The sequence below is a fragment of the Tamandua tetradactyla genome, chromosome 14 (assembly GCF_023851605.1).
Source record: "Tamandua tetradactyla isolate mTamTet1 chromosome 14, mTamTet1.pri, whole genome shotgun sequence".
Lineage (NCBI taxonomy): Eukaryota > Metazoa > Chordata > Mammalia > Pilosa > Myrmecophagidae > Tamandua > Tamandua tetradactyla.
Genome location: NC_135340.1, coordinates 65,176,116 through 65,192,276, shown reverse-complemented (window position 1 = coordinate 65,192,276; position 16,161 = coordinate 65,176,116). Strand labels below are relative to the sequence as shown.

Genomic DNA, 16,161 nt, shown 5'->3' with positions numbered 1-16,161 from the left:
ATTTCATTGATATGTTCTGCAGAATGTTATCAGTTTGATTTTGTGCCCCCCTGCTAAACTAGAATTCAGAAGACAGTTTCACTTTTACTGCAGTGTCAGCTAGAAGTTCTGCGTGTATGGAATGAATGAAGAAATGCTTCTTACAAAATAGATGGCTTTATTTTAATAAATATTTTGTCTCATATTAAAATTTAGCCATCCTTAGTTGTTTTTCTATAGCAGTGGGTATAAATCCAGTCAGATCCTTTTTAAGACAAAAAATTTGTTATGCTACCACTAAAATGAAATTTCACAAATACTAATGGCACATAATTTTTGAACTTTTTTTTTTTTAGAGAAGTTTTAGGTCCGGAGAAAAATCTTGCAGAAAATACTGAGTTCCCATTTATCTTCTGCCTACATACAGTTTTCCATATTATTAATACTTGCGTTGTGTGGTATATTTGCTGAAATAGTAATACTATAGTTGCACTATTAATTATTCTCTATAGTTCCTATTATGGTTCATTGTTTGTCTTATACATCCGTATGAGTTTTTTGTTTTTGTTTGTTTGTTTGTTTGTTTACATGAGTAGGTACTGGGAATTGAACCTGGGTCTCTGGCATGGCAGGTGAGAACTCTGCCTGCTGAGCCAACATGGCCCACCCTCTTATGAGTTTTTATTCTAGTAACATATATTACCTAAAATTTCTCCCTTTTAACCACATCAAATATATAATTCATTGGTGTTAATTGCATTTACAATATTGTACTACTTTACCACCACCCATTACAAAAATTTTTCTATCACCAAACAGAAGTTTTGAACCAATTCAACATTAACTCTCATTCCCTGCCCCGCCCCAGCCCCTGGTAAACTATATTCAGTTTCTGACTATGAATTTACTTATTCTAATTATTTCATATCATTGAAATCATACGATCTTTGCTTTTTTGTATCTGGCTTATTTCAGTCAGCATGATGTCTTCAAGGTTCATCCATATTGTTGCATGTATCAGAACATCATTTTTATGGCTGAGTAATACTCCATTTATTATTTATATACCACATTTTGTTTATCCAGTCAACTATTAATGGACACTTAGGTTGCTTTTGGCTATTGTGAATAATGTTCAAGTACCTGCTTTCAGTTCTTCAGGGAATGTACCTAGAAGTGGGATTGCTGGATCATATGATAATTCTATTAACTTTCTTAGGAACCACCAAACTGTTTTCCATAGCAGTTGCATTGTTTTGTATTCCCACCAACAATGAATAAGTATTCTTATTTCTCCATATCCCTTCCAAAGACTTGTAATTTTCTGTTTTTTGAATAGTAGCTATTCTAATGGGTATAGAATGGTATCTCATTCTGGTTTTGATTTGCAGTTCCCTAATGGCAAATAATGTTGAACATCTTTTCATGTGTTTTTTGCCCATTTGTGTATCTTCTTTGGAAAAATGTATACTCTAGTCTTTTAACAATTTTTAATTGGATTGTCTGCCTTTTTCTTGTGTTAAGAATATATAAAATGTAGATTTTACATATTCTTGATACTAAACCATGTTGGATATGTGTCCAAATATTTTTTCACATTCTGTAGGTTGTCTTTTTACTTTTGGGATGAAGTCCTTTGATGTGCAAAAGTTTTTAATTTTGATGAAGTTCCATTTATCTATGTTTTGTTGTTGTTGTTTGTGATTTCTGTTTAAAGTCTAAGAAACCATAGCCTAACCCAAGGTCTTGAAAATGCTTGCCTATGTTATTTTGTAGCTGTTTCATAGTTTTAGTATGTATTTAGGTCTTTGATCCATTTTGAGTTAATTTTTGGATATGGCGTAAGTTATGGGTCTAACATCTTTTGCAAATGGACATGCAATATTCCTAGCAACATTTGTTGAAGAGACTATTACCTCCCCATTGAGTGGACTTGGTGTCTTTGTCAAAAATCAGTTGACCATAGATAGGAGGATTTATTTCTGAACACTCAATTCAGATCTCTTTGTCTACTTGTTTGTTCTTGTGCCAGTTACTCCTTTGATTACTGTCCCTTTGTCATACAATTTGAATTTGAAAAGTGTGAGTCCCCAGTTTCTTTCTTCTATTTCAGGATGATTTTGGCAATTTGTGTCTTATCCTTCCTATGTAAGTTTGATGATTGGTTTTATGTTTTTGGCAAAGAAGGATGTTTGAATTTTTATTAGGATTGTATTGAATCTGTAAATTCCTGTGGATAGAATTGACATCTTAACAATATCTAACCTTCCAATCCATGAATATGGAATGATTTTCCATTTAGGTTTTCTTTGATTCCTTTTAACATTGTCTTGTAGTGTTCTGCGTACAAGTCTTTTGCATCCTTGGTTAAAGTTATTCCTAGGTATTTGATTCTTTTAGTTGTTATTATAAATGGAATCTTTTTCTTGATTTCTGCTTCACATTGTTCATTGCGTGTGTATAGAAACTGCCAATTTTTGCATGTTGATCTTGTATCCTTCCACTTTGTTGACTTTGTTTATTGGCTCTAGTAGCTTTGTTGTGGATTCTTCAGCATTTTCGATATATAGGATCATGTCATTTGAAAATAGGAGAATTTTTACTTTCTCCATTTCGATTTGGATGCTTTTAATTTTTCTTGCCTGATTGCTCTGACCAGAACTTTTCATACAGTGTTGAGTGACAATGGTGACATTAGCCATCCTTGTGTGGTCCCTGATCTTAAAGGAAAAGCTTTCAGTCTTTCACCATTCAGTATGATACTAGCAGTTGGCTTTTTATATATGTACTTTACCATGTTGGTAGATTACCTTCTAGTCCTAGTTTTCGAAGTGTTTTTATCAAGAAGGACTACTGGATTTTGTCACTGGCCTTTTCCGTGTCAATTTGGATGATCGTATGGTTTTGTTCTTTCCTTCTTTTAATGTACTGAATTACATTAATTTCTTATGTTGGACCACTCTTGTATACCTGGGGTAAAGCCTACTTGGGCATGCTGTATAATTCTTCTGGTATGCTCTTGGATTTGGTTTGGTCGTATTTTTTGTAATTTTTTTTTTTTTTTTTTTGCATGGGTGGGCACTGGGAATTGAACCTGGGTCTCTAGCATTGCAGGCAAGAACTATACCACTGTGCCACCATGCCCACCCAGCTCATATTTTGTTGAAGAATTTTACATCTGTATGCAAGAGGAATATTGGACTGTAATTTTCTTTTCTTGAGGTACATTTATCTGGCTTTGGTATGAGAGTGAGGGCCTTATAGAATAAGTTAGGGAGTATTTCCTGTTCTTAATTTTTTGGAAGAGTTTGAGCAAAATGGGACTTAATTCTTCTTGGAATGTTTGGTAAAATTGACCTGTGAAGCCATCTGGTCCTTGGTTTTTTTTTTTGTTGGGAGGTTTTTTATTACAGATTCAGTTTACCTGTTGGTCTGTTAAGATCTTTCATTTCTTCTTGTGTTGGTGTCGGTAGTTTGTCTTTTCTAGGTATTTGTCCTTTTCATCTGTGTTGTCTTATTTGTTGGTGTACAGTGGTTTTAGTATCTATTTATAATCCTTTTAATTTTGTGGGATCAGGAGTATTGTGGCCCTTTCAGTTCTGATTTTAGTTATTTGTACTCTTTTTTTCTTTGTCAGTCTAGCTAAAGGTTTGTTGATTTTATTGCTCTAAAAAGCAAACATTTGATGGCTTTATTGATTCTCTTTATTAAGAAATTTTCTGTTTCTATCTGCTCTAATTTTTATTTCCTTCCTTCTCCTTACATTGGGTATAGTTTGCTCATCTTCTTTTTATCTGTCAGTTGTGAGTCTAGGTTTCTGATTTGAAATTTTTTCTTTTTAATATACTCATTTAGAGCTATAAATTTCTCTCTAAGCATTGTCTTTTTCTCCATCTCATAAGGTTTGGTATGTTGTGTTTTTGTTTTCATTCAACTCAAGTATTTCCTAATTTCCCTGGACATTTCTTTTTTGACCCATTGATTGGTTAAGAGTTTGTCATTTAATTTCCACAGATTTGTGAGTTTTCCATTTCTGTGTCTGTTAACTGATTTCTAGCATCATTCCATTGTGGTGGAAAATATTTATTTATGATTCAGTGATTTAAAATTTGTTGAGATTTGTTTTGTGACCTACCATGTTGTCTCTCCTGGGGACTAACCTATGTGTACTAGAGAAGAATGTATATTCTGCTGCTTTTGGGTGAAATGCAAGGACTAGCTAGCTTACATAATACTGTTCATGTCTTCATTATTGATTTTCTGTCTAAATGTTATGTCCATTCTTGAAAGTGATATATTGAAGTTACCTACTATTTTTCTAAAGCTGTCTATTTTTCCTTGCATATCTGTCAATATTTGCTTCAAATGTTTGGGGCTCTTGCATTAGGTGCATATATATATCTGTAGTTGTTATGTCTTTTTGTTACTTGACCCCTTTATCAGTATGTAGTGACCTTCTTTGTCCCACTTGACTGTTGATAATCTGTTACATCCTGATTTTTTAAATAGTTACTACAGTTCCCTTTTGGCTACTATTTGTATACTATATATTTTTTCCATGCTTTCACTTTCAACCTATATGTGTCTTTGAATTTAAGATGAGTTTTGGAAGCAGTATATAGTCTTGCTTTTTATCTGTTCTGTCAGTCTCTGCCTTTTGAGTGGAACGTTTAATCCATTTACATTTTTTAAAGTGTGATACCAAAATATTTTCCTTGTTATGACATAAAACAGAGTAGTGAAAATATCACAGGGAACTTATCTCCCATCTTGAAATCCCATCATATATTAGGCAATCATTTAGTCCAGTTACTTTTTTTTTTTTTTTTTTTTTTAAAGAGAGAGGGAGGAAAGGAAGGAAAGACAGAGAAGGAAGGAAGGGAAACATTTTTAAACATTTTCTTGTTTTATTATATTTTGTTTGTTTGTTTGTTTTTACATGGGCTGGGGCCGGGAATCGAACCGGGGTCCTCCGGCACGGCAGGCAAGCACTCTTGCCCGCTGAGCCACCGCGGCCCGCCAGTCCAGTTACTTTTTAAAAATCTTTCAGTGCGATTTTGTTGAGATATTTTCACGCACCGTATAATTCACCTGAAGTATACAATCAGTGGCTCATAGTACCATCATATAATTGTGCTTTCTTCCCCACAGTCAGTTTTAGAACATTTTCATTACTCCAAAAAAAAAAAAAAGAAAAAGAAAACCCAAAACATACCATACCCGTTATTTCCCATCATTTTATTTTTATTATTTTTCGTTATTTTATTATTCATCTACCCAAAACTAGATAAAGGGACTGTCAGTCACAAGGTTTTTACATTCACTTGGTCACAATTAAAGCTATATAAGTATACAAAGACCAAGGCAACTAGATTATGGTTCATCAGTTTCAGGTATTTCCTTCTAGCTATTCTAATACACTAGAAACTAAAAAGAAATATCTGTGTAATGGGCTAGTAGTTAAAATCATTTGTTAAATCCTAATTTCTCACTTACACTTCCTCCCTCTTATTTGATCATTCTTTCAGTCTTCAGGGATATCTGGGTAATGACCATTTTAACTTCTTTATGCTGGAAACGGATGTTAACCTTATGGGGTAGAGGAATTAAACTGATTGATTAGTCTGTTTATTTTTAAGATATTGGAGAATATATCAGTTGTTAGATGATGGTGAATAGAGGGTAGATTGGAGAAAGGAATGGTAATATGAACTGGTGTAGAGAAGTTGTGCAGTTTCATGTTAAACTTAAAACAGATTCAGAATAAGATTTAAATACCATGGGAAAAAAGCTACAGTGATTTTGGTATTGATTTGTATCTTAAAGATTTTTTAATTATTTGGCACCAAAAAATATACAGAAATAGTAATTTGAGATAGTATTAAAACATCCCTTGTTTATGATAGTCAATAATAGCCCTATAGTTTATGTATTTCCACTATTTTAACAGAACTTGATTTGCAGTCTATTGAAAAAGCTGTGAAAGACTCCTCAAAATTTGCAAGGAACAGCTACAAGTTACTGATACAGACTAGTAACTCAAATGATGCAGGTTTTGTTGTTGTCAAAGATTTTCTTTAATGGTGATTAATTTCTAGTAAAGTTTCAATAAAACTAGGTTCACTCTTGCCTAGCTTATATTATATTTGTATTTTTTTGAAATTCAGTGCATGACAAAATTGTGACAGAATACTTTGTGTTTATATGTAGAGCAGAATTACAGTATTTTCACTAAAAAACATTTAGCAAGGTGGTTTGTAGATTTGTACATATGGGACAATTCCTTCTGAGTCTAGTTGACTATCTAATCCATGATTTTTGTATCCTTGGATGCTACCCATTAAATGACAGTTACACTCTTCTTTTTCAAATTATTTGTGCAAGGAAAAAAAAAGCTTTCTTAGACATTGGGAACCCTTGCTGTAAGGTATTTTTTTCCCCAAATTTACCTGATTTCCCCCCCCACATAATCATTGTTCTACAGAAATAAACTTTTTATGGTATGCTCTTTGGGAAATGCTGCTGTAGAGAGGATTTTCTACCTGTTCCCTTTAGGCCAGAAGTTCTAATCTTTTACTATTTTGCATGTTGTTTTTTTTTTTCACATGGGCAGGCACCAGGAAATGAACCTGAGTCTCTGGCATGACCACGAGACCTTTGCCTACCAAGCCACCATGGCCTGCCCTGTTGTGCATGTTTTTGATTGTGATCTAAAACAGTTTAGGAACAAATAGGTATTAATCCTCAAGAGTTTCATTTAGGTGTGTTTATACAATTAGAAATTTAAAAATATATTTACTAAATTTGGTACTCTTTTTAGGTTGGATCCTTGGAACAAGCTATGCTAGACGCTCTTGTAATGGATAGAGTTGCATTTGTAAAACTTCTTATTGAAAATGGTGTCAGCATGCATAAATTCCTTACCATTCCTAGACTGGAAGAACTTTACAACACTGTAAGTCTAAGTTAAGTTTGTTTGTCGACCAAGTTTTGTTATCTTGGGGATGTATCTTTTTATCTGAATATATCCAATCCTTTAATGTCTTGCTGTGTTTACATGGAAAAATTATAGTGAGTGATGGTATGGATTGGTCATGACAATCTGAAGCATTTTTCTCCAAGTTTTGGAGCCATTCCCTTCCACTGTAGTAACGTGAGTCATTTCTTTTGCTGGACTTATATTTTCTAACCTGCTCTGTCTCTAAGAGTAATAACCCTGTCTCCTTTTCTCACCTTCACCCCTTTTTTAATCTATAGGCTCAACATCTTAATTTCTGGGCTCGTTGTTGTTTCTTTTGATATCTTTTTCTAATGGAGAAATTATACATTGCTATTTTCTTTTCTCTTTTTTGTTTTTTACATTCCTGGTTTTGACCTTTTAGCTTCAATTCTGTTTTTTATTTTTCTTAATGGACTCCTGAGAAGTTGCTATTTCTTTCACAAAACGTTTCTTGTTTGTAGATTTTCCACAAATTAATTCTTTAATTATTTTTGTAATCACATATTTTGTAATTACATATTTTGTAATCACATACAGTTTAAAAACTTTTTGTGGCTCACCATTGTGTATATAATAATATCTAAAGCCTAAGCCTGTTTTTCACAACCTACCACATTTTGCTGAAGCTACCTTTCTCACTTGGCCTTGTTGCTTTCCCTTATGCACTGTGTTCCAGTTACAGTGGTTTACTTTCTATTTCCTAAAAATATAAGCTTTGTTTTAACCATTTGCTATTTCCACAGTGTTGGTTATGTTTTTCTTCCAACTATTCCCGACATATTGAAATGTTATTCATGCTGTAGAACTTTGCTCAAATGCCATACTAGTACCTCCATGAAACCCAATATTATAATTAAGTAGGTACAATTATACCTTCCTCTGTGGATTGTAAATTTCTTTTGAGCTGTTAGTTATCCCCCATTTTTTTCTTGTAGTAGTGCCTGGAACAGTTATATTGAAGTTTGTTTATATTCTGTCTCTTAGGAACAGATGTAAAAAATAAAAGGATTGTTCGTTGTGCTGAAGTAAGGTTTATCCTTGAAATGTAAAGCATTTATAAAACAATAAAAATTAAAAATAGTCCAGTTAGCAAGGAAAGTAATATTTTTAATAGTAAAGCTCAAAGTTGTTGAGATAATGTTACTTTCAGCATCAATTCTTGTTTAAGTTTTAGAAAGTTTTTAAGGTTTTATGACATGATAAAGCTGGGTTCTTAAACTTTTTGGTATCAGGACTCTTATACGTGAAAATTATTGAAGGATTCAAACTGCTTTTGCAAAGAACTTTTATTTCTGTGTATTACTCTTTACCATATTAGAAAAATCTAAGAAATTTTTTTTTAATTTCATTAAAAAATAACAACTTAAAACTCATTTCATCTTAACATAAATAACATTTCTAAAAAAAATTTTAAAATGTTAGTGAAAATGTTAGCGTATCTTTTTACATTTTTGCAAATCTCTTTAATGTCTGGCTTTAATGGAGACAGCTGGATTCTTTTATCTGTTTCAGAATTCAATCTCTTGTTGTATATAGCATATCAAGCAGCCTATGGAAAACTCTACCGAACACTCATAAGAGAATATCTTAAGAAAAAAAGAAATCTCATGTACCTCCTAAGGGGTTCTTGAGTGGCCTTCAGGGGTCCCTGGATCACACTTTGAAAATCGTGCTAGATTATATTTTATACTGAGAAGTTATATTTAATGGATTAAGATAAGTAGAATGTATGAAATTGCAATTGCATTCCTATGTGATTATATATGACTAAAGAAATACAATGAAACTGTTCCTAATACCTAAAAAGTATTAAATACTTACATTAACTTTGAAAATACATTTGTTTTAAAAAATTAATTTATGGGGTATGGTGACAGAGAGAACCTACCCCCTAAGTGGATACCTAATATTGTAATACATAAGACAGAGCAAAGTAAGGTACGCAATAACATTTTTAGTCATCTTTAGATAATATATAGAATTTAATAGCCAAGAATATCAAGGAAAGTAATAAGTCTTTCAGAAAAATAGTGGTAGATTTACCCAGTTAGATTTGAAAAACAGAATTTTCTACTAGAAGTGATCAGAAAGGAAAGTAAGTTAATTTGAATTGATTACTGTAATAATCTCATTAAAAAATTAGCAGTAATCCAATGAGAGAAAACCCCATTTGATGATTCTTTTCAATCAGAATAAGTCACTTGATTTGTGCTACATGGAATTCATTGGAGTAAAATTTTTCAATGGGTCAGAGCAGTACCTAAAAAATTTAAAAGAGTGCATTTTTGAGGCCAAAAATGTAGTCTTAGGGTGCACAGGTGGTTCAGTGGTGGAATGCTTGTCTTCTTTGCGGAAGACCCAGGTTTGATTCCTGGACCATTCATTCACCCCACCCCCCCCACCCCCCAAAAAAAGTGCAGTCGTGGTGGAGGTGATAAATTTCTGGGTATTTTCTCAAAATATAGGATGTCACCAAATAATATGACTATGTAAAAATAATACTTGTATTTAGTCTATTTGAATAAAATACATAAAGGGAAATACAATATAGAAAAGTAGAGTATATATAAATGTTAAAGGTTTGTTATCCAAAATAAGTCAATTTGGTAATTAGTGGCTGAAACAGATGAAAACATTTTCTCAGAAGAAAGAGAATGTACATTTCTGTTATCAATCAAAGAAATGTATATTTAAATTTAAAATATAATTGTGAAACTTGCAGTGTTGGCATGATTGGTAGAAAACAGAGCTTGAGTTTAGTGATACTCTGAAATAAACTTATTGAAGGCAACATGGTAATATGAAAGGGTTATTTTTTTATATATTTTTTTACAAACATAACTTAAGTAATTCAAAAGCAATATAATTTGTGTATGAATGTTCATAAAATTTCTATAAGTTTCAAAGAAAAAATGTTTACATTGTTTTAGAAGAAAAATACTACAGCTTGCTCTTAATTTTTTATCCCTAAAGAAACAAGGTCCAACTAATCCAATGCTATTTCATCTTGTTCGAGATGTCAAACAGGTAAGAGATTATTTTTGTTTTTGGAAAATGTAATAATAATTATTTATACATCTGTTCGCAGAAAATTATTTAAATATATCTTAAAAACAGAAGCAGTAAAATAAGTTTTCAGAATGAAATATAATAAGGGCCAAATTTATGGTGAAGGAGAAGTAAAAAAGCATAATATATCAGTAGTCAAGAAAAAGGAAATTTATGAAATTTCCTGAACTTCTGGTCATCTAAAATAGAATGTGATAAATTTCATAGTTCTCATTGGTCTGTAAGGGGAAGGTTATTCATAGAATCTTTGTTCTTTCTCTGCATTCAGAAGGAATTGTTCCCTGGTTATGTAAAAGATATCCAGGGCAACAGTGGGATGGTGATCTTTATCAAAGATTTTGTTAATTAAAAATGCTGAAACATTTATTTTACAAAGAAGTTATTCATTTACTTTAAATTGTAGTTTTCATTTAAAAACAGAAAAGAAATACATTTCTTTGACCATTCAGAAAAATAAACTTGTTTACTATATTTTTTTTAATTAGAAAAGTTGTAAGTTTAGAGAAAAATCATGCATAAAATGTACAGTTCCCATATCCATCATACTATTAACACCTTGCATTAATGTGGCACCTCTGTTAAAATTCATGAAACAACATTTTTATAATTGTATCATTTACTATAGTCCATCATTTACAATAGGGTTTACTGTGTTGTACACTCGCTGTTATTTATTTATTTTTGCATGGGCAGGCACCAGGAATTGAATATTTTTACTTTTTATTCCAATAGCAAAGAGACACCTAAAATTTCCCCCTTTAACCGTAGTCTAGTGTATAATTCAGTACTGTTAATTACTTTCACAATGTTCTGCTGCTGTCACCAATATCCATTACCAAAACTATATGATGAACCTAAATTGAAACTATATGTTTTAAGCATTAACTACCTATTTCCTACTCACAACCTAGTCTCTGGTGACCTGTATTCTAGATTCTGATTGTATTAGTTTGCTCATTCTAATTATTTCAGATCAGTGAAGTCACACAATAGTTTTTCTTTTGTGTCTAGCTTGTTTCAGTCAATGTGATGCCTTCAAGGTTCACCCATGTTGTCATATGTATTAGAACCTCATTACTTTTCATGGCTGAGTAATATTCCAATGTATGTGTATACCACATTTTGTTTATCCATTCATCCATTGATGGGTGCTTGGGCTCCTTCCATCTTTTGGTAATTATAAATCACGACTCTGTTAACATCAGCATGAGAATATCTGTTCAAGTCTTTTCTTTCAGTTCTTTTGGGTATATACCTAGCATTGAAATTGCCAGGTCATATGGTACCTCTATACGTAACTTTCTGAAGAATTGCCAAACTGTTTCCACAGCGGCTCCCCTATTTTACATTGCCACCAGTAATGTATATAAAACTTCTGCCTCTTTTTTCTCTTACTGGCATTCCCATAATGTGTATATATTGGTTCTCTGGATGGTATCCTACAGGTCTCAGGTTGTTTTCATTCTTTTTTTGTTCTTTTATCTTTCTACTCCTCAGCCTGAATCATTTCAGTTGTCGTGTCTTCTAGTTCACTGGTCCTTTGTTCTGCCATCTCTAATCTTTTGAAACCATCCAGGAAATTTTTATTTATCATTGTGTTCTTCAAATCTAGTATTTTCTCTAGAAAGAGTCTCATGTTTGTTCATTGTTTACCTTATTTCCTTTAGTTCTTTTTCCATATTTTCCTCCATCTCCTTGAGCATATTCAACATCATTATTTTAAAGCCTCTGTCTAGTAAGTCCAAAATCTGGTCCTCTTCATTGATGGTTTCTGGGTTTTTATCTTGTTCCTTTGGATGGGCCATAATTCCCTGTTTTCTTTGTTTGCATTGTAATCTTTTGTTGCACACTATACTTAATATTTTAAGTGTTAACTTTGGAATTTAATCCCTGGGTTCTCTCTTTTTTTTTTCTAAAGATTTTTACTAAATCTTCACTCACATACAGTCCATGCATTGTATGTAGTCAGTAGCTTACAATATCATCACATTGTTGTGTATTCATCACCAAGATCATTTTTAGAACATTTGCATCACTCCAGAAAAAGAAACAAAAAGAAAAAAGAAAAAGCCCATATATTACGTACCCCTTACCCTTCCCTCTCATTGACCACTAGTATTTCAATCTACTCAATTTTTCACCCTTTCCCCCTCCCGCAAAATTTATTTATTTTCATTTATCCATATATATATATATTTTTTACTTATCTGTCCATACTCTGGATAAAAGCAGCATCAGATACAAGGTTTTCACAATCGTGTGGTCACATTGTAAAAACTATATAGTTATACAATCATCTTCCAGAACCAAGAATACTGGAATACAGCCCAACAGTTTTGGGTACTTCCATCCAGCCAATATACAATAAACTAAAAAGGGAAATTTATATAATGCATAAAATAACTTCCAGCATAACCTCTTGACTCTGCTTGAAATCTTTCAGCCACTGAAACTTTATTTTGTTTCATTTCTCTCTTCTACCTTTAGGTCAAAAAAGACTTTCTCGATCTCATGATGCTTGCTCCCAGCTTATCCCAGGAGTCCTGTCCCACATTGCCAGGGAAACTTACACCCCTGGGAATCATATCCCATGTAGCGGGGAGGGCAGTGAGTTTACCTGTGGAGTTCACTTAGAGAGAGAGGCCACATCTGAGCAACAAAAGAGGTTCTCTGGGGTTGATTCTTAGGTATAATTATAAGAAGACTTAGCTTCTCCTTTGCAGGAATAAGCGGCATAGGGGTGAGCCCCAAGATTGAAGGCTCAGCCTATTGAATTGGTTGTCCCCACTGTTTGTGAGAATATTAGGAATTCCCCAGATAGGAAATATTCAGAGTTGAATGTTTCCTCCTTTCTTTCCCAAGGGGACTTTGCAAATACTTTTTTAAATTCTCTGCTTAAGTTACTCTGGGATATATCTGGCATCACATTGACTGTACAAATCAACAGGATCTCACGCCCTATTCAAGATCCCATGTAATTATGGTGTTCATATAAACCCATCATTCAAGTTAAATTAGATAATGTTGCTACCTAAAACAGATTTTACACCAGATAAACATCCCTCTTTTTGATCTCACACAAAAGTTTAAATTTTAAAATATAGGTCATATCATCCTTTACCCTGTTTTCTGAAAGAGCTCAGTATCCCAGATTTTAGAAAATAACAGTTACAACTCCTGAATGTATATGCCTGCTATACGAATTTACGATCTAGGCCCCAACCTGATAAACCATGCTCTTAATTTCGGTTCTCTGAGTTTGTACATTATAGTTAGTCCATATGAGTGAGGCTGTCTTTTTGTGTCTGCCATTTCATTCAGTATACTGTCCTTAAGGTTCATTTACCTATGTGTATGCCTGGGCTGTTTCTTAAGTTTGTATCCAGATATTGATATGACATATTTTCTTGAATGCCAGGAGCTAATCAAAACTAACAAATCAAGGCAGAAAAGCACCTTTCATATTCTTTGCACATGGGTTCTGCTTTAGCTGGTGGTCTCCTTTAGAACTTAGCTCCCCTGTAAAGCACGTCAGCTTAGGCACAGGGGATGCGCATGATACCCTCTGTCTTGTCTGAGCCTGTGTATCTGGACCCTGTGTGCTTGTCTTTCCTGAGCTTGTACTTGCCAAAGGCCTTAGGAATTTTCCTGTTTTCAGGTGTTTGAGTTAATGCCCCCTCTATCCCTTTGGAAGAGATTCATTCCCCACCCCCCACCCCCACCCCCCTTTAGTGTTCTTTTGAGAGATTTAATGCAGGTAGTCCTTTGCATCAGGATGTTTTGATTTATTTGTTATACCATCCAAGCTGTCTGCAAGTGACTTTTTTGCCCTCAGGACAAACTCAAGAGAGCAAGCCTAAGACGTATTCCTGAGCTCAGTCTGTTACAGTTCCACCAGATTGATTATCACTGACATACATGCACACAGGGGCCACTCTGCTCCCTCTAGAACAGGGTCAAGGACCCACCATGGTAGTTAGTGCATGCTCCCACTACCTTGTATTGTAGAAAAGGTGGGAGCAACAGGAGTTTCTTTGTGGCTTTTAAAGCTGTTTTTTCTTAATTCAGCACTTGCTAGGTAAATGCAGCCCTTTAACTGTCTTCTGTAGTTTTTTTCTTTTTTAACATTTAAAAAAAATTTTTTTTTAAATACCAAAAACACATAACAAACGTAAACTTTCTGATTTTGATCATTCCATTCTACATATATAATCAGTAATTCACAATATCATCACTTAGTTGCATATTCATCATCACGATCATTTCTTGGAACATTTGCATCTATTCGGAAAAAGAAATAAGATGAAAACAGAAAAAAAAATTTATACATACCATACCCCTTACCCTTCCCTTTCATTGATCACTAGCATTTCAAACTAAATTTATTTTAACATTTGTTCCCCCTAGTATTTATTCTTATTCCATATGTTCTACTCGTCTGTTGGCAAGGTAAATAAAACGAGCATCAGACACAAGGTTTTCACAATCACACAGTCATATTGTGAAAGCTTTATCATTATTCAATCATCATCAGGAAACATGGCTACTGGAACACAGCTCTACGTTTCAGGCAGTTCCCTCCAGCCTCTTCATTACATCTTGGATAACAAGGTGATATCTACTTAATGCGTGAGAATAACCTCCAGGATAACCTCTCGACTCTGTTTGGAAATCTCTCAGCCATTGAGGCTTTGTCTCATTTCACTCTTCCCCCCTTTGGTCGAGATGGTTTTCTCAGTCCCTTGATGCTGAGTCTCAGCTCGTTCTAGGATTTCTGTCCCATGTTGCCAGGAAGGTCCACACCCCTGAGAGTCATGCCCCATGTAGACAGGGGGAGGGTGGTGAGTTTGTTTGTTGTGTTGGCTGGAGAGAGAGGCCACATCTGAGCAACAAAAGAGGTTCTCTTAGGGGGTGACTCTTCAGCCTAATTTTAAGTAGGCTTGACCTATCATTTATGGGGTTTCCTCTGTAGTTTTGAGGAAGGTTACTGTCTTTAAGACTTCTCTGCTTCCTTTGTCTCAAAGGACTGGGCTAGGTGTGTGCTAGTAATCTGAATTAGCTGATCAAAGATAGGTATCTGGGATCAGACCACAATTTCCCATAGTTTGGAGGACTAGTTCTTTATGTCCCACCCTGGTGCAATCATGTTGAACCAAGGGTGGAAGCCCCAGTACTCATTGCTGCTGGCCAGGAGCCTTGGGAAAGGGAATCGGTAGCCTCAGTAGTAGGATGGGTGAAAATCCGCAGTCTTTACGGCAATTTACAATCCTTGTCCTCCTGCTCCTCTGTGGGTGCTATACAGTGTTGCCCTAGAGTTTCAAAGTGACTGATTTAGTCAGTTCCTTTCCGTTATTTGGGTGGAAGTACTGATTCTTGGAGCTGCCTATTCTACTGTTTTCCCTCAGTCTTCTCATTTTTTTTTTATATCTAGTATTTTTATGATTAAATCTGTAACATTGTCATATGGTCTAAATGCAATTCTGTTGAGACCAGTTTAATGCAATTATCTGGGATTGTTTATATCAATAATTTTATAGTTTCATTTTCCTGGATAAAAAGATACATATTTGATTAATTAAAATATTTTTAAATGTACTAAAATGCTTTTTTTTCAAATTCATGTATTGAACATTTTCTTGTCATTATAAATATGATTTGCACTATTAAAGTACCAAAAATGTAAGATACAATTGCCTGTTACACTAACCTCTCATTAGAAGAATATAGATTTTATTATACTTGAAAAAATAATTTTCTTTGATTTTTTTTTTCCATGTAGCTTTTTTACAGCTTTATTGAGATGTGTTTAATATACCATAAAATTCATCCATTTAAAGTATACATTTTACTTGGTTTCAGCATATTCACAAAGTAAGTTGTATTAGTAAAGTTTAATTTTAGAACATTTTCAGCATCCTATAAAAGGACTCCATTAGTTGTTACTCTCCATCCCTGCTCCTCTTCTACCCCTGCCTTCTGCAACTACTATTATCTTTCTTAGCAAATTTGCCAAATTCTGGATAATTCACATTAATTTGAGTTTTTGTTTATTTAAATAATTAGACTTTTTTTTTTTTAAGAAAAATTGAATAATGGGGAGACTTTCAATTTAG

The 16,161-nt window shown here is 33.7% G+C and overlaps 1 protein-coding gene across 6 annotated transcripts in view; it reads left to right on the top strand.

The window, feature by feature from the left end:
• Window positions 1–16,161, top strand: part of TRPM7 (transient receptor potential cation channel subfamily M member 7) — a 258,369-nt gene that overhangs the window by 95,292 nt on the left and 146,916 nt on the right. For all 6 annotated transcript variants that reach the window (XR_013162391.1, XR_013162392.1, XM_077127865.1 and 3 more), the window contains exons 12-13: window positions 6,800–6,934; window positions 9,953–10,006. Coding sequence is in view for 4 of the 6 variants with exons in the window: in XM_077127865.1 (XP_076983980.1) it covers window positions 6,800–6,934; window positions 9,953–10,006 (189 nt within the window). In the remaining 2 variants the exon portion in view is untranslated. The remainder of the gene's footprint in view (window positions 1–6,799; window positions 6,935–9,952; window positions 10,007–16,161) is intronic.